Source organism: Microcaecilia unicolor, chromosome 1 (genome assembly GCF_901765095.1).
Source record: "Microcaecilia unicolor chromosome 1, aMicUni1.1, whole genome shotgun sequence".
Taxonomy (NCBI): domain Eukaryota; kingdom Metazoa; phylum Chordata; class Amphibia; order Gymnophiona; family Siphonopidae; genus Microcaecilia; species Microcaecilia unicolor.
In genome coordinates, this window is record NC_044031.1 from 462296781 (window position 1) to 462316272 (window position 19492).

Sequence of the window (19492 nt, forward strand, 5' to 3'; positions counted from 1 at the left end):
GCTGAAACGACCAAGTCTAGGGACGACCATCTCTAGGGACAACCTAAATTTCAAGATTTGGGCATCCCCGACCATATTATCGAAACGAAAGATGGACGTCCATCTTATTTCGATACGGGTTTCCCCGCCCCTTCGCCGGGACGTTTTGCGGGGACATCCTCAGCAAATCTTGGGCGTCCCTTTCGATTATGCCCCTCCACGGGTGCCTTGAACCGAAAAAGTTTGGGAACCACTGCTCTATATTTTTTGTTAGTCTTGAATATATTAGTTTATTATTCCATACATTTTATTGTAATTCACTGAGGATGTCAAAATGGTGAGATATATTGTAAAAGCACATAAAATTAAATAAATAAGTTATTCACCAGTTTATTAAAATCTTGCATGTTTCATGTCAAGATGATCTAGAAAAAGTTCTCATTGGAAGCTTAGATGTTTGGAGACTATGGGGTCCTTTTACTAAGCCGCGTTGGCGCCTATGCGTGCCCAATGCACACCAGTTCAGAACTACCACTCAGCTACCGCTTGACCAGGGCGGTAATTTCATTTTTTATGCGCATCCACTACACGCGCCAGAAAATGTATTTTATTTTCCGGCGCATGGCGCTAATCAGGCAATAATCGGCGTTGTACATGTGGAGACGATTACCACCTGGTTAACACATGAGACCTTACCACTAAGTGAATGGGTGGCAGTAAGGTCTCAGACCCAAAATGGACACGCACCAATTTTAATTGTGGCCAAAAAAAGGCCTTTTGTGTAGGTGTGCTGAAAATGGATCTGCGCACATCCAAAACATGCGCTTACACTAGCACAGGGCATTTTTCAGCGCACCTTAGTAAAAGGAACCCCTATGGTAGGCCCTTGACATGTGTAAGCATGATGCATAGTTGTTTTACATTTGCTGTGAGAGCTGTAGATATATTCTGTTCATATTTTTATGCCTCTGTAGAATTAACAAGACAGCTCATTTTGTAATGAAAGAAAAATAAATGGAATGCCAAAAACAATTTCTCATGTAGACCAACAGGAGAGAAAATAGGGATCTTGCATTGCTCTCTGATCGTAGGTAGAAAATCTAATACCAGATAAAACACAGAGACAGGTTCAGGTTGGTGTGTGCTTATCCAGGTAGTGAAAATGACAACATATTTGTAGTGAAAAATGACAACATATTGTATATTAACACAGGAAAAATAATTTTGTGAAATTTGAAAATAAAATCCTATTTTCGAGATTACTTGTCTATCTAGTAAAGCTTGTTTCATGTCTCAATTACTAAATATGGTCACATTTTGATTTTTCAAAGTGAACATCTTTTGATGAAGAAAAAGACAGACATGATTTAATGTAATGAGTGTCGCATTCCTCACATACATTTTTCATCCTGAACTCATTTAGTGGCAAAGATGGATACATTATCAGACAAGGATTTGACGTTCCATCACATTATGCTGTAAACAGTGCAAATGGTGTTATAGAAATAGGAAACTGGAAAGGCAGAGACAGTAGCTGCTGCTGCAAGGCACTGGTTATCTCATTTAAACAGATATTAAATGCGGATGCCAGTGGTGTGATCATCAGCTGCTTTCCACTTTGTGAATAAATTGCTCAGAAAGAATCTTTTGCCTACCAGATGTGACCTAGATTTAGATTTCCAAAGGCAAAAAGAAAAAAAAATGTCCATTGTGTCAAAAAACAATTGCCAGTATAACGCAATATAAATGAGCTTATCTTACTTTTCCAGGTGTTGGAGCTAATATGCTATGGAATTACTGCTTCATTTATGAAAAATAATTCAGAAAAGATGCTCCAGCAAATCAAATGTAGATAAAAACTCAGGACAGTTATTGTATTAGTGAGGTTTGCAGTGACAGGAAGAACAAACAGCCAACAGAGAGAAATTGGTAAATTCAGTGCCAATGAGCTTCTCTAAAACAGGTCACACGTGGATGCATCAATCTAATGTATGTTGTGGTTTAGTGAAATTTTTTTAATTACAATATGAACAATTATATTCTTGTCAGTGCTTATGAAAACTGCCTGAAAAAATGTAAAACTTGTGGCTGCTGCCAACTCTGATAAATCTCATTATTATGTTAAATGTGTCAAAATAAGTCAAGGGTTTTTTTTTCCACTTTTGTAAATTCACCTTTTTTGTGTGTGTGGGGTTTGTATTAGGAGCCGCGACTCGGAAACCGGATCCAGAACCAGAAAACCAAACAGACCACACTGTTAAAATCGCAGGGGTCATTGCTGGTATTCTGCTGTTTGTCATCATATTTCTGGGAGTGGTGTTGGTCTTGAAGAAGAGGTAAGCGGGGGGTGTACAGTTACAGCATGACACTGTACACATCTTCTCTTCCTGTCTAGGCTCCAGTGGAAGGTTAGGTAAAGATTAGGTACAGTTTATTTGCTAGTTCTCTCAATTGAATTAGTTGTGATCCTTTTCTTTGAGCTTCATTGTGAATTTATTTAGAGGTTTTTCTTAATGTTTGTTGTTCTGTACTATCAGGCTCAATGATTTTATGAGAAAAATCAGATGACCAATGACACTTCATAGCAGCATCCACTGGTGAATTTGAGTAGTAGAAAAGGAATTTGAATTTATGATGTATAGCAGATTGTGTAACCTAAAGCATCATGCAAAATCAAAAAGGCATTTAATATAACCATCTTGGAGACTGAATTATTTAACTGAGGTGGAAATAATTTTGTTCATTTGTTGGATTAATTTTATTTAAAATATTGAGGGGTCCTTTAACGAATTTATGGGGAAAAGGGCCCTGTAGTAGCAGTAGGAGCTGTTTTTCCCGCACACCAGGGTCATTTTTACCACAGTGGGTAAAAATCTCCCAAAAAATGGACATACGGTACGATAACCCTTACCGCATGGCCATGAAGTGGGACGCACTTACCGCCACCCATTGAGGTGGAAGTAAGGGCTCCCGCAGTAACCGGGCAGCTCACAGCGATGCCTTATTACCGCTGGGTTAGCACCACACTATAGAAAATAATTTCCCAGAGCGCCAGAAATGGCGCGCACTACAGCTGGAACTACCGCCGGTGGTACTTCCATTTTAGCTTGTGGTAAGCCGCTTTGTAAGAAAACTCTGATTGTCGGCTTTCAAAATAGTTTCCAGGTTGAGCAGAAGGGTGGGAGTTGTAGACTGTTTTGCATCTATATCAGTTTAGGGACTTGACATTTGGAATTGGCTACCTACTTCAAACTAACTGATATATAATTACAATTATGAAAAGCTATGAGTTTCAATTTCTTTCTCTTTTTTTGAGCTGAGTTGCTTAGAATTTGGTTATCTGTTGTTTTTTTTTTTTTACTTTATTTATGTGAGTTTATCCTTATTTCTTGGTAATTTTTTCCTCCATCCTATTCCTAGTCATATATCATGCTTCTTGTTGTCTTATAGACACCGATCCCTGATTTGGGGGAAGGACCTTCTGGTCTGCATGCTCATGTAGGAAAAACAATCCCTGTTGTCATGTCTGATACATTTGGGGTAACTACCAATATAGTAAGTTGAAGAATGAGAGGGATAGTGCAGTATAAGCTTCATTGTTGCCCCCATCTGTGTTAATTCTAGGTTAAAGAAAGAAATTGCCAGTCTTAAAGTTGACTTAGAATTGTTTAAAAGGAGGACACAGAAAAAAAAAATATCCAGTACCACTGTCACAGAAGTCTCCAAAAATGATGGTGTCTTTCTTAAGGCTTTGCTACAAAAATGTTAACAGAAACTTGTACTGCAGGAGCACCTACTGAGGGTACCCTACACAGGGCTTAAAGTCAGGGCCAGATATAAAATTTATGTGGTGCCCATGGACAAAACCAGATGCAGGTCCCAGAGAGAGGGAGGAGTGGGGATGTTAAAGATCCCAAAATGATTGGAGAGTCAGAAGAGAAGCCTAGTGATCTTGGGCAAATCACTTAACTCTAAAGTCTTCCAGGAATATACCTACTGTAACTGAACATAACTCACCTTGAACTACTGAGAAAGACATGAGGTAAATTAAAAAAAAAATCCCTTAGTGCCACCATGATGGTCCTTAGAAGTAGCACATAAACATGACCTGTAGGTAAACAGTTCAGGTTCCTCTTTGGCATTGGTCTATGGCATCCTCAAAATTGCCTGTGTCTTAATCTGGGTATGTTTAAAGTCTTTGATAGAGTCTTCTGTAGCAAAGAACTTAAAGAAATAGCAGAGGACATAAAGGAGAGAGAATTTCTGAAAAGTAAATCCATCGTGAGAATTATAGGCTTGGGAAGTAAATTCAGGAAAAAGAGACTTCTTCCAGGTGCTGTTGCTTGCAAGGATGGACAGAGAGATCTGAAAAAGAGAAACTGGATGTTGTGCATGTAGATGTAAATGGCCTAGCTAATTGCGTATGTAAAGATTTTAAAAGTAGTTTGTGGAGAGACATTGAACAGATAGGTAAATCTGTGATCTTCTCAAAAATACCACCTGTGTATAGCAGGGGGGGAGAAATGATTGCCCTATCAAAGAACTTCTTCTCGTGGCTGAAATATTGGTTTCAGTGAAGACGACTTCTGAGTATATTAGTAACTGGTACAAGAAAAAAGCACCAAGAACCTTCATATCCGGAACGGGTCCTTTAATCAGTTATATGAACAGATGCTGTACATCGTTAACCCGACCTGGGCCGTGTTTCAGCACTCAATGCCTGCATCAGGGGTCATACAACATAAAAATCCAAAGAAGATATGGCCCAACACTGGGCTTCTGATTATGATAATTGACCTGTCGTTGAGTCAATTTTCTAACAATCCGTTCTTCATAGAGTATAAATGATATATCTGTTCATACAACTGATTAAGGGACCCATTCCGGATTTGAAGGCTCTTGGTGCTTTTTTTCTTGTATTATTTGCTGTGTGCTTTGAATCCCTCTCTGTACCGTTGAGCTTATATTAGTAACTGGGACAGCACCCAAAAGGATAATCATCTGTACAGAAGAGGAGTTTACATCTATGTAGGAAGTGCACTGCATTGAAGTCCTTATTCATTGTTTCAAGTCCTGCTTAGACCTGTGTATCAATTAAAAATGTAACCACCAACTCTATAAATTTATGTGCTCATTTTTACACTTAGGACTAGATTCTATAAATGGCGCCAAAAAATCAGTGCTGAAAAACTTAAGTGCTGAGCATTATTCTATAAAGGATCTGCGTCCTTTATAGAATAGCACTAAGGTCTTAATTCTATAAATAGCACCTTAACAATCAGCGGCAAAAATCCATGCGCTTAGTGCAGTTTTATAAACTACGCCTAAAGTTAGACGTAGTTTATAGAATGTCAATTCTTGCAATTGAAATTTAGGCGCACTCATTTAGGCCACCTAAAAACAGGCCTAAATACTTGCACCTAACAGGCACAGATCGGGTGTATTCCATAATAGTGCGCATAGTTTTTTTAAACGCGTACAACCCACCCATTCCACGTCCATGGCCATGCCCCCTTTTTGGCTGCATTCATTAGAATTGATGTGCACCGCATTGTAGAATAGGCCTAGAAAGTTGTGCGTGTAAATTCTAATTAAAGCCAATTAGTGCTGCTAATTGGTTGTTAAGTACCAATTATCGGCGCTGATAGGCTTGCTAATCAATTAAGTTGTGTGTGCGCAATTTGGCCTTGCATCCAAATTAGTGCGCACAACTTAAGGCGCCTTTTATAGAATTTGTGGGTAAGTGCATAAATAATGCCTAACTTTAGGTGCCTTAAAGCATCAAAGGCTCACCAATAGTCTACTATCATCAAAGTAATGAACTCAACACAAAAACGTAGACGCAGTATTCACTCTAAATTGTTATAAGGGGGAAAAAGTCTCATATTGTCACCAGGATATGATAATGATTATCAACACCCAGTGTATAGGTGGATCCCGCTCGTGAATAGTATAATCATTGACAAAAAAAACCACCTACCAAAAACTGTGTATTTATATCTTTTTTTATGAGATTTTTTAATTTTTTATGTTTAGATCCTAATTTAATATTCAAGTCAAAACAATCAAACAAAATGACTGACAGTTCGCAAAGAAATTCAAAATGCAATGTCACTTATCTACAAGCTCGTCATACCCCAACAGGCACCTGTTTCGCTGCTGCTTTCTCAAAGGATCTAAGCTAATACAGACATAGTATTGACTTGCTGTATGGCAGCAGAAGTTCACAACATGTCAACACTTTAGGTCTGGCATCTAAGTTAGGCACCGATCAAGTCTATTCTGTACTGATGCATGTAAATTCTGGGAGCACCCCTATCCACGTCTCCTTTAAATTACACACTATAGGAGTTCTTATAGAATATGATGTGCGTGTAACTCCCAATTAAGGTCAATAATTGGTTGTTAGCAGCCAATTATTGGCAATGATTGGCTCATCAATCAATTATGTTGCATGCATAAATCGGCATTGCGTGCTGATTTGTGCACAACTTTAGTCACCATATATAGAATCCAGGGGTTAACCTGCAAAGTTGCAAGTGCAAGTTATAGAATAGTGGCAGTTACGTTCATAACTAAATTGAATAATGATCTGTTAATTGATGTTAATGAGGAATAATTGGCTAATTTCTGTCAACCGGTGCTAATGGGCACTAATTAGCAATTACAGATTCTACAAAATGGATCTTTCATTTGGCATAGACAGAAGAATTGCATAATTATCTAGTCAGAAACATATGTAAGAATGCAGTGAAGAGGCATGGTCTGGTAATGGGAGATTTTAATCAGTTGGAGGCTGTTGAACCATACAATGTTCAGAATCAGAATCCCTTCAAGGGAATATCCTCAAAGAAATGATGCAGTGCTGGAATTTGTACCTACAAAAGGAGAATGTCCAATGTCTGGGTCGGCAGCTTGCTGAACTTAAGTGATCACCAAATTGTATGGTGTAATACAGAAATCAAAGTATAGAAGGAGCATGGAATTTGATACTCTTCTGGATGGAGGTCATATAAATGAACTAAGTAGCCCATGATGGTCCCCAAGATTATGGTCTGGATGAGGGGCTCTTAAATCTAGACTGGAAGCCCACCTCTTTAACATTGCTTTTGACTCATAACCACTTGTAACCACTCGCCTCCACCTACCCTCCTGCCTTCCTTCCCGTTCACATTAATTGATTTGATTTGCTTACTTTATTTATTTTTTTGTCCATTACATTGTAAGCTCTTTGAGCAGGGACTGTCTTTCTTCTATATTTGTGCAGCGCTGCGTACACCTTGTAGCGCTATAGAAATGCTAAATAGTAGTAGTAGTAGTAGAATCTGATAGACAGTAAACAGTAGCGGTAAATGGAATTTGCTCTGCGGAAGGAAGGCTAATTAGTGACATACCTCAGGTATGTGTTCTGATGTCCGTTATCTGTAAGTGATCTTCAACAGAATGGACAGAATAAGAAATGAACTAAGAATGTTCAAGGATTACTTGAGTGATTTTCAATCAAGACTCAATGCAGCACTCCATTGTAAGAACATAAGAATAACTATCTAGCCAAGTATCTGCTTTGAACAGTGGCCAATCCAGGTCACAACTACCTGCCAGAATCCCAAAGAGAACAGAGAAGTAGTTGATGGGAAGTGAAATACCAATGTACACTACCATGAGAGAAATCTTGGTAGTGAAAAGTCTCATCTTAAAGCTGCTTTTTAACATATTTATAAATGACCTAGAGATGGGAGTAACTAGTGAGGTAATTAAATTTGCTGATGACACAAAGTTATTCAAAGTCGTTAAATTTCGGGAGGATTGTGAAAAATTACAAGAGGACCTTACGAGACTGGGAGACTCTACCAAAAAGTCAAAAGAAGTTGTAGGACTGAAAATAAAGATGTAGAAGCACATTAGAGCATGGTGACTCAAGATCCCTATATTGGATTGTGACAGAAGTATCTGTATTGTGGATTAAAAACTGGTTAAAAGATAGAAAACAGAGAGTAGGGTTAAATGGTCAGTATTCTCAATGGAGAAGGGTAGTTAGTGAGGTTCCCCAGGGCTCTGTGCTGGGACCGCTGCTTTTTAACATATTTATAAATGACCTACAGGTGGGAGTAACTAGTGAGGTAATTAAATTTGCTGATGACACAAAGTTATTCAAAGTCGTTAAATTGCGGGAGGATTGTGAAAAATTAAAAGCGGACCTTACGAGACTGGGAGACTGGGCGTCTAAATGGCAGATGATGTTTAATGTGAGCAAGTGCAAAGTAATGCATGTGGGAAAGAGGAACCCGAATTATAGCTATGTCATGCAAGGTTCCACGTTAGGAGTCATGGACCAAGAAAGGGATCTAGGTGTCGTCATTGATGATACGCTGAAACCTTCTGCTCAGTGTGCTGCTGCAGCTAACAAAGCAAATAGAATGTTAGGTATTATTAGGAAAGGAATAGAAAATAAAAATGAGGATGTTATAATGCCTTTGTATGGCTCCATAGACCGCACCTCAAATATTGTGTTCAATTCTGGTCGCCGCATCTCAAAAAAGATATAGTGGAATTAGAAAAGGTGCAGAGAAGGGCGACAAAAATGATAAAGGGGATGGAACGACTTCCCTATGAGGAAATGCTAAAGCAGCTAGGGCTCTTCAGCTTGGAGAAAAGGCAGCTGAGGGGAGAGGTCTATAAAATAATGAGAGGAGTTGAACTGGTGAAGCGTCTGTTCACGCTTTCCAAAAATACTGGGTCTAGGGGGCATGCAATGAAGCTACAATGTAGTAAATTTAAAACGAATCGGAGAAAATATTTCTTCACTCAATGTGTAATTAAACTCTGGAATTCGTTGCCAGAGAATGTGGTAAAGGCGGTTAGCTTAGCGGAGTTTAAAAAAGGTTTGGGCAGCTTCCTAAAGGAAAAGTCCATAGACCGTTATTAAACTTGGGGAAAATCCACGATTTCTGGGATAAGTAGTATAAAATGTTTTGTACATTTTGGGGATCTTGCTGGGTATTTGTGACCTGGATTGGCCACTGTTGGAAACAGGATGCTGGGCTCGATGGACCTTTGGTCTTTCCCAGTATGGCAATACTTATGTACTTATGTACTAAAATAATGTGATAAGACAGTGGCCAAAGTTAGAAGAGTAGAAAAAAATCTGTATAGAAATATTTGAATATTCTAAATGAATGGACAGAAAAGGGATAAGTAGATGGTATGGGAGGGCAGGCTGGATGTAGAGTACATGAAAGGTGGTATATCAAGTGACAAGTAAACATAAACATATGCTTGGTCATTCTATAACACGGCACCAGTTGTGCACAAAAGTTACAGTATACTAACAATTAGTCATGTATATTGCACACTTACACACTTAAGTACTAAGTGATATTCTATAGCTTATGCACACAAATCACTTAGAACTAAATTCTATAAATGGTGCCTAAAAAATTGGCACCAAAAAAAGCGCCAAACGCTATTCTATAAACAGCACTCAAAGTTAGGTGCCAGTTGTAGAATAGCGTACAGTGCTGGAATCCGCAACTACTTTTAGGCGTCACCATTTACACCAACAAAACCTTGGTATAAACCCCCACACCTAAATTAGGCACAGATCCCCCGAATTCTATAACAACATATATAACTAAAAGGAAAGCCCCTGATCCTCCCATGACTCTCCTATAGCTGTGCCCCCCTTTTGGACCCAAGCATTTGCATGGATCTTGCGCCTAAATTTAGGACATAAATGTTTATTAAAACCAATTAGCACTAACAATTGCTTGTTAAAATTCCAATTATCGGTGCTAATTGTCTCATTATTCAATTAAACTGTGTGCGCAAATTGGGCAGGTGCCCAAATGTGAGTGCACAATTTAAATCTCCATTTATAGAATTCAGGAGTTAGAGCATAAATACGAGGGAGTATACCCATGGGCGGAGCATGGACGGGACATGAGTGGGTCTTTCAGTTACACACGTAAATTACAGATTAATGTAAGGTACTTGTGTCATTTACAGTGTAATTACTGGCACCTGCATTTAGGCACTCCAATTCGAATAATGCTAGTATTCTATAATAGAATCTTGGTGCCCAGATGCCATAATAGAATTGGCGCTCAGTGAACGGTATTGGTGCACCTAAAATGAGGTGCTAAGTTATAGAATTGCCATCATGGTCTTTATCTGCCATTACTTTTTCTGTTCCTATGTGAAATTTAATGGAATAGTGAGTGCAGGAGTAACTTATTAATTAGAGATGTTGGTTGCAAACCAGGGTCAAGTCCTGCTACTTTTGCTGACACTCTTTGAGGGGTATTTTCGATATGACGTCGAAGTCCGACTTTGGATATTTTGCAAAAAACGTCCAAAATCCGAATAGGAAAGAAGGTAATTTTCAATAAAGAAAAACGTCTAACTTTTGTTTTCGAAAATACTATTTCGAACAACATTTTGTGATTTGAACGTTTTGTTTTTGTGTCCATTTTAGAAAAAAAAACGTCCAAGTGCAAAACACACAAAATCAAGCCATTGGGATGTAGGAGGAGCCAGCATTTTTAGTAGACTGGTCCCCTTGACATCCCAGGACAGCAATAAGGCACCCTAGGGGGCACTGCAGTGGACTTCATAAAATGCTCCCAGGTACACATCTCACCATTGTTCCCTTACCTTGTGTGCTGAGCCCCCTAAAACCCACTACCCCCAACTGTACACCACTACCATAGCCTTTACTGGTGAAGGGGGCACCTATATGTGGGTACAGTGGTTTTCTGGTGAGTTTTGGAGGACTCACAGTTTCCTCCACAAGTGTAACAGGTAGGGGAAGTATTTATAAATTATTAATTTTAGATGGTTTATTTCCCAGTTACTTATGTGTTCTTTGATGGTTCAGCAAGTCAGTGTTTGGTGTTTTCACACATCAGGTACTGTTCCTGGGCACCTTTCATGGTGGCATCAAAACTGTGCGTTTGTGTCATTTAAGATTTCATCAGTTCATAAAAAGTACAAAAACTGAATGCTGAATATGAGGTAAGCCAAGGAAGGAGTAAAAGAATATCTGGGGAAGTCGTGTTTTTCAGGTGTTTATCCAGTAAACACCTATTTTATATGTGTATGTTTGTGTTTGTCAGGTAAAGTCTAAAATCAGAAGCCCTAATTATAAACTGTGAGAATTTTTGTAGCTCACTTCCTAGAAGGAAAGCAAGGGGAAGAGTTGTGATGTCATAGAGGTTGTAAGAAGGAGAGTTTTGGAAGGAAACTTGTCTTTTGATACCTTCTTTCTGCCAGCTAATGGAATGGGGCACTGAGCACTACTACTACTATTTAACATTTCTAGAGCGCTACAAAGTGTACACAGCGCTGTACAAACACAGAAGAAAGACAGTCCCTGCTCAAAGAGCTTACAATCTAATAGACAAAAAGTAAAGCATTTAAATTTAAAATATTTAAGCAGTCAAGCACAAGAGAACAGTCACAGAAGGACAGAAGATGTTGAAGGGTCAGTGTATAGTAAGTGGGCTTCTGAATGCTGCATTGGGCCCAGGACAAGAGTAAGGAGGCTGCCCAAGGTTACCTCTTTCCTATTTTCCAAAATCTAGGCTGGGCTTTAAGAAACCAATGCCACAGGTCTGGCAGAGGGTGGACCCTGACTGTGCTAACCTGCCACAGAGCAAAGAAATACCATGATATTTGAGAAAGAGAGACTTTGTAAGTGAAATATTACATAGGAGCCAATGACCAGCAGAAAAGTTGGGGGGGAGAGGATGTGCAGTCAGATTTAAAGTGTCAGGGAAATCTTGGCATATTGGTGGTGAAAGAAGGAGTACCTTTTGGTTCAGGGAACCCACAGCTGTGAGAAGGAGAGGAGTATCATTGTAGACTCACTCTTAGGGAAGAGGAAGAGGATAGACTCTGCTAGAAGATCATTCAAGAATTGATGAGATCAGAGACTCCTGAAGAGGTTCTTGTCAGAAGAGATTGCATTTATGAAGAACAGGTAAGGAGAACTAAGAAGTCTTTTGAGTCGAGTACCCATGTTGATTTGTCTTTCTTGACTTCTGCTTTGTGTCTTTGAATTAACAGATGAATTGATGCACCGTAATTCACCCAGTAGATTCTATTTTGAATTCTAGTTTCACGAGTGATTGGTGTGTTTTTAAAGTGAAATACTAGAGATAGAGAGAGAGACTGATGCACATTGTGGATATGAGAAAATTGTCACTACACTAGGGCCTAGAAGGAGTTCTTTGCCCCATATCTTAGGGCCCACCAAAACAATTAGTCCTCTCTCTACCCCTTGAATCGTCCTTGTAAAAGCAAATATAATTTAATACACAAGGGCAGGGCAGAAAATCAGGCAGTTTGCTATATAATTTTAATTGGGCAGTCTTTTCTAACTTTAAACAGCAAAGAAACATTTGTGTATGTTGGTTAGTAATAAACTAATGTGTATGCAAAGCGAAGCAGCATCCTCCACCTAAGTTTGAAACATGTTGGCATATTTATTTGCTGGTTAGTTAATTAAACTTGTATACTGCAATTTCAGCAACAAGGGAGTACAGGGCAGTTTACAAAAAGTAAACAATGGAGAGGTTAAACCAAGGAAAAATGCAGTAGTTGCAATAAATTATTTAAACATAAAATATTGTAGACATCTAATATACAGCGGCAATAAAATAAGAACATGCAATAAAATGGTGGTCGTAATTCAAATAAACCAGTCTATAATACAGCAGATACTCAAGAGAACACATCCAGTACATAAATTAACAGATGTAAATGAGCATATAACGTTTGACCATCAGGATCTACTGTCAGACAGGATGAAAAGCCTGGTTAAACAGATGAGATCTAATTGGTTTTTATAAATCAGAAAGAAAACAGGGAGATCACGTGATGCAGTGAGCAGGGAGGAAGCTCCCAACAATAGCTCCAGGACCCGCACCTCTCATTACGATATAATAGCACTAAGTGCTGCACTTTCCTAATCCTCAATTGACTCTCTGAGAAGTTATTACATGGACAAATACCTGGACAAGTCTCTTTTAACAATGGCACAGAAATCTGCAAAGAAAAACTAGAGCAAACTCGGGAGTGAAGATTCCAAGATGGCGGAGGTTCTTGCTCCAGAGCTTGCAGTGTTTACAGATTCTCAGCTACTACAACTAATGGCAGCGGTAACGAAGGCTTTGTAACCTCGTTGGGAAACACTGACACAAAAATTGGATAGTTATCAAACCACATTAGAGCGGGAGACTTAACTCGTGTGTCAGCGATAGAGGATGATTCGCGCGTGCAAGGCCCGGATCTAGCTCACTTACATAAACAACTTGAGGAACACTCCCATAAATTAGAGGACCTGGAAAATAGGTCGAGGCGAAATAACCTGCGCATTATAGGAGTTCTGGAATGCATACCACATCAGAATTTAACTACCTGGCTGGAAGGTTGGCTCGTTAAAGAACTGGCCTTGTCTGATTCCATGGGATCATTGGTAATTGAAAGGGCACACCGGGTGGGTCGACAGACTGAGTATAAATCGTTCCCGAGTCATCATGGCAAGAATTTTAAATTATAGACACAAGTTGGAAATACTCCACGGATTTCGGTTAAAGCGAGATACCTTGACATGCGAGGGTCAACGAATCCTGATATTTCAGGATTTCTAGCCGGCGGTGCAGGAGCAGCATCAGCAGTTTCACCCCTTGTGCACTACTCTCATAAAGAAAGGCCTCAGATTCATCTTGCTGTATCCTGCACAACTCAAAATCTATTCACAGGGGATATGGCACACTTTTGCAACGGTGGTGGAAGCAAGTAAGTGGCTAGTTGAGAAAATGTTACTGGATGCTGATTGATGTGCATGAATGCCTAGTTATATGTTACAGCTGTTTACTTAAATGTCTGGTACATTGTATAGGTTTATAAATGGGTGCAACCTAACTATTGGCTGTTACAGTTGAGGTGGGGGTTCCTAGCATCAACGGAGATCTCTCCTATTCCTCTGGATATAATTTGTATATGGGAGATGGATTGGGGATCTTCTGGGAACTCGGGAGGGCAGGGAAGGTTTGGGTAGGGGGAAGGGGGTGGGATCGCTACATAGTCTGAGTCTGTGCATATCTGTATTGGGGCAGTCCGGGGGGGGGGGGGTCAAGCGACAAATTAGGGAGCTGGCTGTGGTGGGATATAATGTTGTGGGTCCTATTGTCCTTCTACAAGGTTCCATGGGAAATGTTGTGAGATGCAAACTTCAATTATACGGGCACAAGTTATTACTGGGGGAGGTGGGCGGACTCCTGGGTCCAGGTGATAGGCAAAATGTTGGCTTAGCCTTTTGGGACCTATTCAGTTTTAGATTCCTACACATATAGGAACGTAGGGGGAATAACGTCCCTGGTGAAATGTTCCAAAATTCTTACAGCTTTGAATCACCACAGGATTGATATAGCCTGCCTACATGAGACACGCCTCACTAATGCGGAACACGCTAAATTACAATGCTCATGGGTAGGAGAAGTGCAATTCGCCTCCCCTCCAGGTAGGAGATGTGGAGCAGCGGTCCTGTGTAGGAAGGGACTCGCTTATAAAGTGTCCTTGTTGGCGAGGGGAAGTCAAGGGAATTACTTATTGTTACATCTTTGGTTCCAAGGTACAGAGCTTCTCTTGCTAATACTATATGGTCCTAATCATTATGACCCCCTCTTTTTTCAGTCCTTGATTAGGCAGCATTTACAACATGCTACAATACATTTAATAGCCCTAGGGGACTTTAATTTAGTTTCTGACCCATTATTAGATTGTTCGAATCCGGCTTCCCCTCACTATAGAGGGCAGAGGGCGGGCATTTTTTCTTCTTTTGCCCGCTCCCTCAGTTTGATAGATGTGTGGTGTGCGCTGCACCCAGGAGAGCGTGATTACACACACTATCATAAGTGCCGACTCCATGGGTGCTGTGGGTGCTCGAGCACCCCCAATATTTTAACCCGCCCAGCTCAACAGTCCTCTGTCCTCGCCTTCCTGCTGCCCAAAATTTAAAACTCATCTTACCTCGGTCCCGGGCCAGCAGCAGTGAAAGGCAAGCAGGCTCAGCTTCAGCCTTCCCTTCTCTCTCAGCTCTGGTCCCGCCCTCATTTCCTGTTTCCTCGAAGGTGGGACCAGTGCTGAGCGAGAAGGGAAGGCTGAAGCTGAGCCTGCTCGCCTTTCACTGCTGCTGGCCCGGGTGGTTATTTCTCCAATAAAGTCTGATTAATACCACCTAGCGATCTGCTCTTTTGTTTGCTTCCACATTGCATACATACAGACCCATAAAAAATGGCTGGCAGCGGGCATATTGCAATTAGAAGATAGGTTGATGAAGGTTAAATGGGTTCACATTCAGCGCCCTACTAAAGAAACTTTAGAAACCTTGCAAGCTACCTAATTAGCACTTAATGCTTTATTGCATGAAAAGGAGACCCATTCCTTACTCTATCGCAAGTATAGGTTGCAGAGATTTGGAAACCACCCAGGCAGACTACTAGCGCAGGTGATCAAGAATGGGGGAGGGCTGAGGGCAATAACTGTGATACTAGATGGTTCTGGGAACCTAACAAATGACCAAGCTAAAATAGCACAGGTTTTTGCCTCTTATTTTTCATCTTTGTATGCTGTAGATAGTTCACCTCTTGATCAGTGTCTGACAGATTATTTGAAGGACGCAGGTCTTCCCAAATTGACATTGGCAGATTTGGAATCCCTTAATGCTCCACTACAACTGTCTGAATTACAGGCAGTGGTTAAGTCATTGAAGCTACATTCTGCCCCTGGGCCCGATGGATATACGGGAGAATATTATAAGATACTGCCTCCAAGAGCACTGGGGGCGTTGCTGGATTATTATGAAGAGATGATACATACGGGTCAGTTTCCCTCACATGCAAGTACAGTCTTGATAACATTATTGCCTAAACCGAGCAGGCAAAGTGAAAGTAAGGAGTCTTATAGGCCAATATCACTATTGAATGTGGACATTAAGTTGTTATCTAAAATCTTGGCAGAGCGCTTGGCCCCCCCCCTCTTACCTAGATTAATAGGACCAGAACAAGTGGAGTTTATACAACATCATCAGTCTGTCCTTAATGTTAGATGTCTGTTGTTGGCAATGGCCCATTGTCAGGACACTAAAACATCATCCCTGATATTAAGCCTAGATGCAGAGAAGGCCTTTGATGTGGCAAGATGGGATTATCTGTTTCAGATTCTGTCCTTTATGGGTTTCCAGGGTTGGTATTTAAAGACACTGCAATCCTTGTATAATAGGCCCATGGCCAGTCTGTTGGTTAACGGTATTAGGGAGGCTGAAATTTCAATAGCACGGGGTACGAGGCAGGGATGCCCACTATCCTCCCTACTATTCATACTCTCTTTAGAGCCTCTTTTAAGGAAGCTTATGTTGTCAAATTCTGTTAAGGGGATATCCTTAGCTGGGCAGCACCTCAAAGTATTAGCCTATGCTGATGATGGTGTCAGCTCCAGCCACATCCTTATTTATTTATTTATTTATTTATTTATTTATTTATTTATTATTACATTTGTACCCCACGCTTTCCCACTCAAAGCAGGCTCAATGCGGCTTACATAATAATAAGGATTACAAAGTATTGATAGAGAAAATATGTTAATTATACCAGAGTAATAAAAGAGATAGGTAGGTATAGATGGGGAAGGGTGAAGGGAGTCCTTGGATTCGTTGTTGATGTGCTTACAGAAATGTGGGCAATATTCAGGATTTAAGTTGAAACTTACTAAATCACAAGCCCTAGCGGTGTTACCTTATACTCAGGCAGTGGCAGGGGGATTTCCCTCTCAGTTGGGCACCAGGAGTGCTCAAGTACTTAGGAGTATACATACCAGCAAATCTCACACACTTGTACTCAGTGAACTTACAATATTTATTGCAAGAGACTCAGATAAGGTTACACGCATGGGAGGCTTTGCCTATTTCTTTATTGGGGCGTATAGCATTGTATAATATGTTTATCATTCCAAAATGGTTGTATGTCTTTCAACTATTGCCATTGTATCTGAAACTGTCCAATGAAAAGAAGCTAAATAAACTACTGAGACGGTTCCTCTGGAAAGGGGGAAAAGCCCGTCTTTCACTTTCCACGTTGTATATCCCGGTGGAACATGGAGGCTTGGGTTTAATAAGTATGTGGCATATCACAGTGGCCAGTGGTATGCAACATGTGAATGACTGGTTTTGCTTGATTCAGGATTATTCTAATACAGCTTTGGAGCTTCAAATGACTCCAACCATTCATTTCAGCAACCTCTTGCACACTTCTGGAGGCATGATACCTGGGATGTTGAAAGTCTCCATCATTGTGAATGCATCTAAAGTCTGGAGGTGGATCTGTCACCTACATCACTTCTCTCCCATGGTGACACCCTTTTTATCAATCTGTAATAACTACTACTACTACTACTACTTATAATTTCTGTAGCGCTACAAGGCATACGCAGCCATACACAAAAAAGACAGTCCCTGCTCAAATAACCCTGCATTTGCGCCGGGTCAAATATATCCAGCTTTCCAGAGATGGAGGAAACAAGGGTTGGTGTATTTACTACATGTGGTGACTTCTGAGGGACGCATTAAACCCTTTCCTGATCTTCAGGCTGAATATTCTATTCCACCGGCAGATGCCTTTCATTATGCTCAGTTGAAGCATTATGTCGATGCCTTGCCATGGGAACACCTGGCTGAAGACACTCAGGGGGAACTTGCTACAGCCTTTTCTCTGGAGGCGCAACAACGAGTGCCGCTTTCCTTTCACCATCGGCATATCAGAGACACGGCATCTGAATTAGATTACTCTCGTCTCTTGACACAGTGGAAGAGGGTCTTGCAATTTACACCGACAGTGCCACAATTCAAAGCACATATCCTTTCTATTCGTAAATTATCCCCCTTTGCAACACACTGGGAACTACAGAGTAAGTTTGCTCTACGTTTATATATATCCCCATGGCGAGCTTTTCATATGGGGATGTCTCCCTGGAGGTCTTATCCCAAATGTGGCTCGGATGGAGTAATGCTGGGACATATGTTTTGGACCTGTAGTGGGATCATCAGTTTTTCGAAGGATATATTAACCTAAGTTTCTAAAATGTGGAATGTAGGATGGCACTATGATCCAGCGCTTTTGTTTGGGCATCCAATACTGCGTACTCCAACTTCCAGTGGAATGAAAATGTTTATGTCTAAGGCCAGTAACTATCCCACAATTCAGCAATGGCGCTCTCGCATGATTGTTCTGCTGCGCTCAGAAAGGATGGGAATTAAAGATTTCACTTCAGTACAAGGACGAATGTTGTATCAGTGCTGGTGCCCGTTTTGGAACACCTTGACCCACGCAGCTCGGAGCCACTTGTTGAATAGATAGACTCCTGTTTACTTCAACTTTGAACTCATGACTAAGTTTGATATTGTAGAAGTGAATTGGTGGGTGCTGAGGGAAGGATGTGGGGAAGGAAGAGGGTTTGTTTATTTTTTAGATTGTTGCTTGTAGGATTTCTACAGTATTGCTCTGGCAGAACTGAATGTGTAATAAGAGTGCAACATAAGGTTTTATGACAACTGGTTTGAGGAGGGAAATGCGTAGTTTGGGAAGGGAAGGTAGATAGTGGGGTGGCTATGGGAGTTTCTGCGTTATATATATAACATTTTGATGACTTCTATATTCCAATATTGCCTGTACTATATTTGTTCCTTTTACGTTTGTCATCAATAAAAATGATTTAAACATAAATCAGAAAACAACTGATTTACTTAAGTGGTATTACTACCTTATTTTCTATACAAGTTTACAAATTTTGTTCTTGTATTGTTTGATTAAAATTACAGTAAATAAAATGTTTTTTAAAAACCCCTCAGACAAGAACTGGCTTGCCTGATCTCCTGTGAATTAGCTATCAATCCTGAGTTGTAGATCAGAAAAGAAGGAAAATTTTCATGCTACTGTAAGTTTTACTTCAAGTAAAAAGGAGGCGGCTCTGGAACCTACTTATTTTTGTAATCGTGGAAGAAGTGATGGTAGAGTTTGAGGGTGCAATACTTTGAAAACTATGAATAGTAGTTTAAATTGCATTCTAAGTTGAATCGGAAGTCAAATTAGGATATAGAGCACTGGTGTAATACAATCCCAGCAGGCAATTCTGAACAAAAGTCATGCAACTGAGTTCTGTAGTAGTATGGGGGAGAGGAAATTACAGTAATATATGCGTGAGATTACTGATGTCTGGATCACTGTGGTCAGATCCTTAGGTAGCAAGAGACTCAGTTTGCCACCCCTGACACAAATTGTAAAATATAGATTTTCAAACAGCTACCTGGGGCTCCAGGAACAGTGGTTTATTTTTGAACAATTCAAAAATAAACCACAGACTTCAGACAGGAAATAAGGGACAATGTCATTCTGTTTAAAGTACTAAAATGATCACACTGGCAGAGATTTAGATCTGTATTAAATGGAGCATGAAAGAT

At 40.2% G+C, this 19492-nt stretch overlaps 1 protein-coding gene across 12 annotated transcripts in view; it reads left to right on the top strand.

Moving 5' to 3' along the window:
* Nucleotides 1–19492, top strand: part of PTPRM (protein tyrosine phosphatase receptor type M) — a 1370833-nt gene that overhangs the window by 985627 nt on the left and 365714 nt on the right. For all 12 annotated transcript variants that reach the window (XM_030213239.1, XM_030213256.1, XM_030213265.1 and 9 more), the window contains one exon: nt 2183–2315. In XM_030213239.1, coding sequence (XP_030069099.1) covers nt 2183–2315 — 133 coding nt within the window. The remainder of the gene's footprint in view (nt 1–2182; nt 2316–19492) is intronic.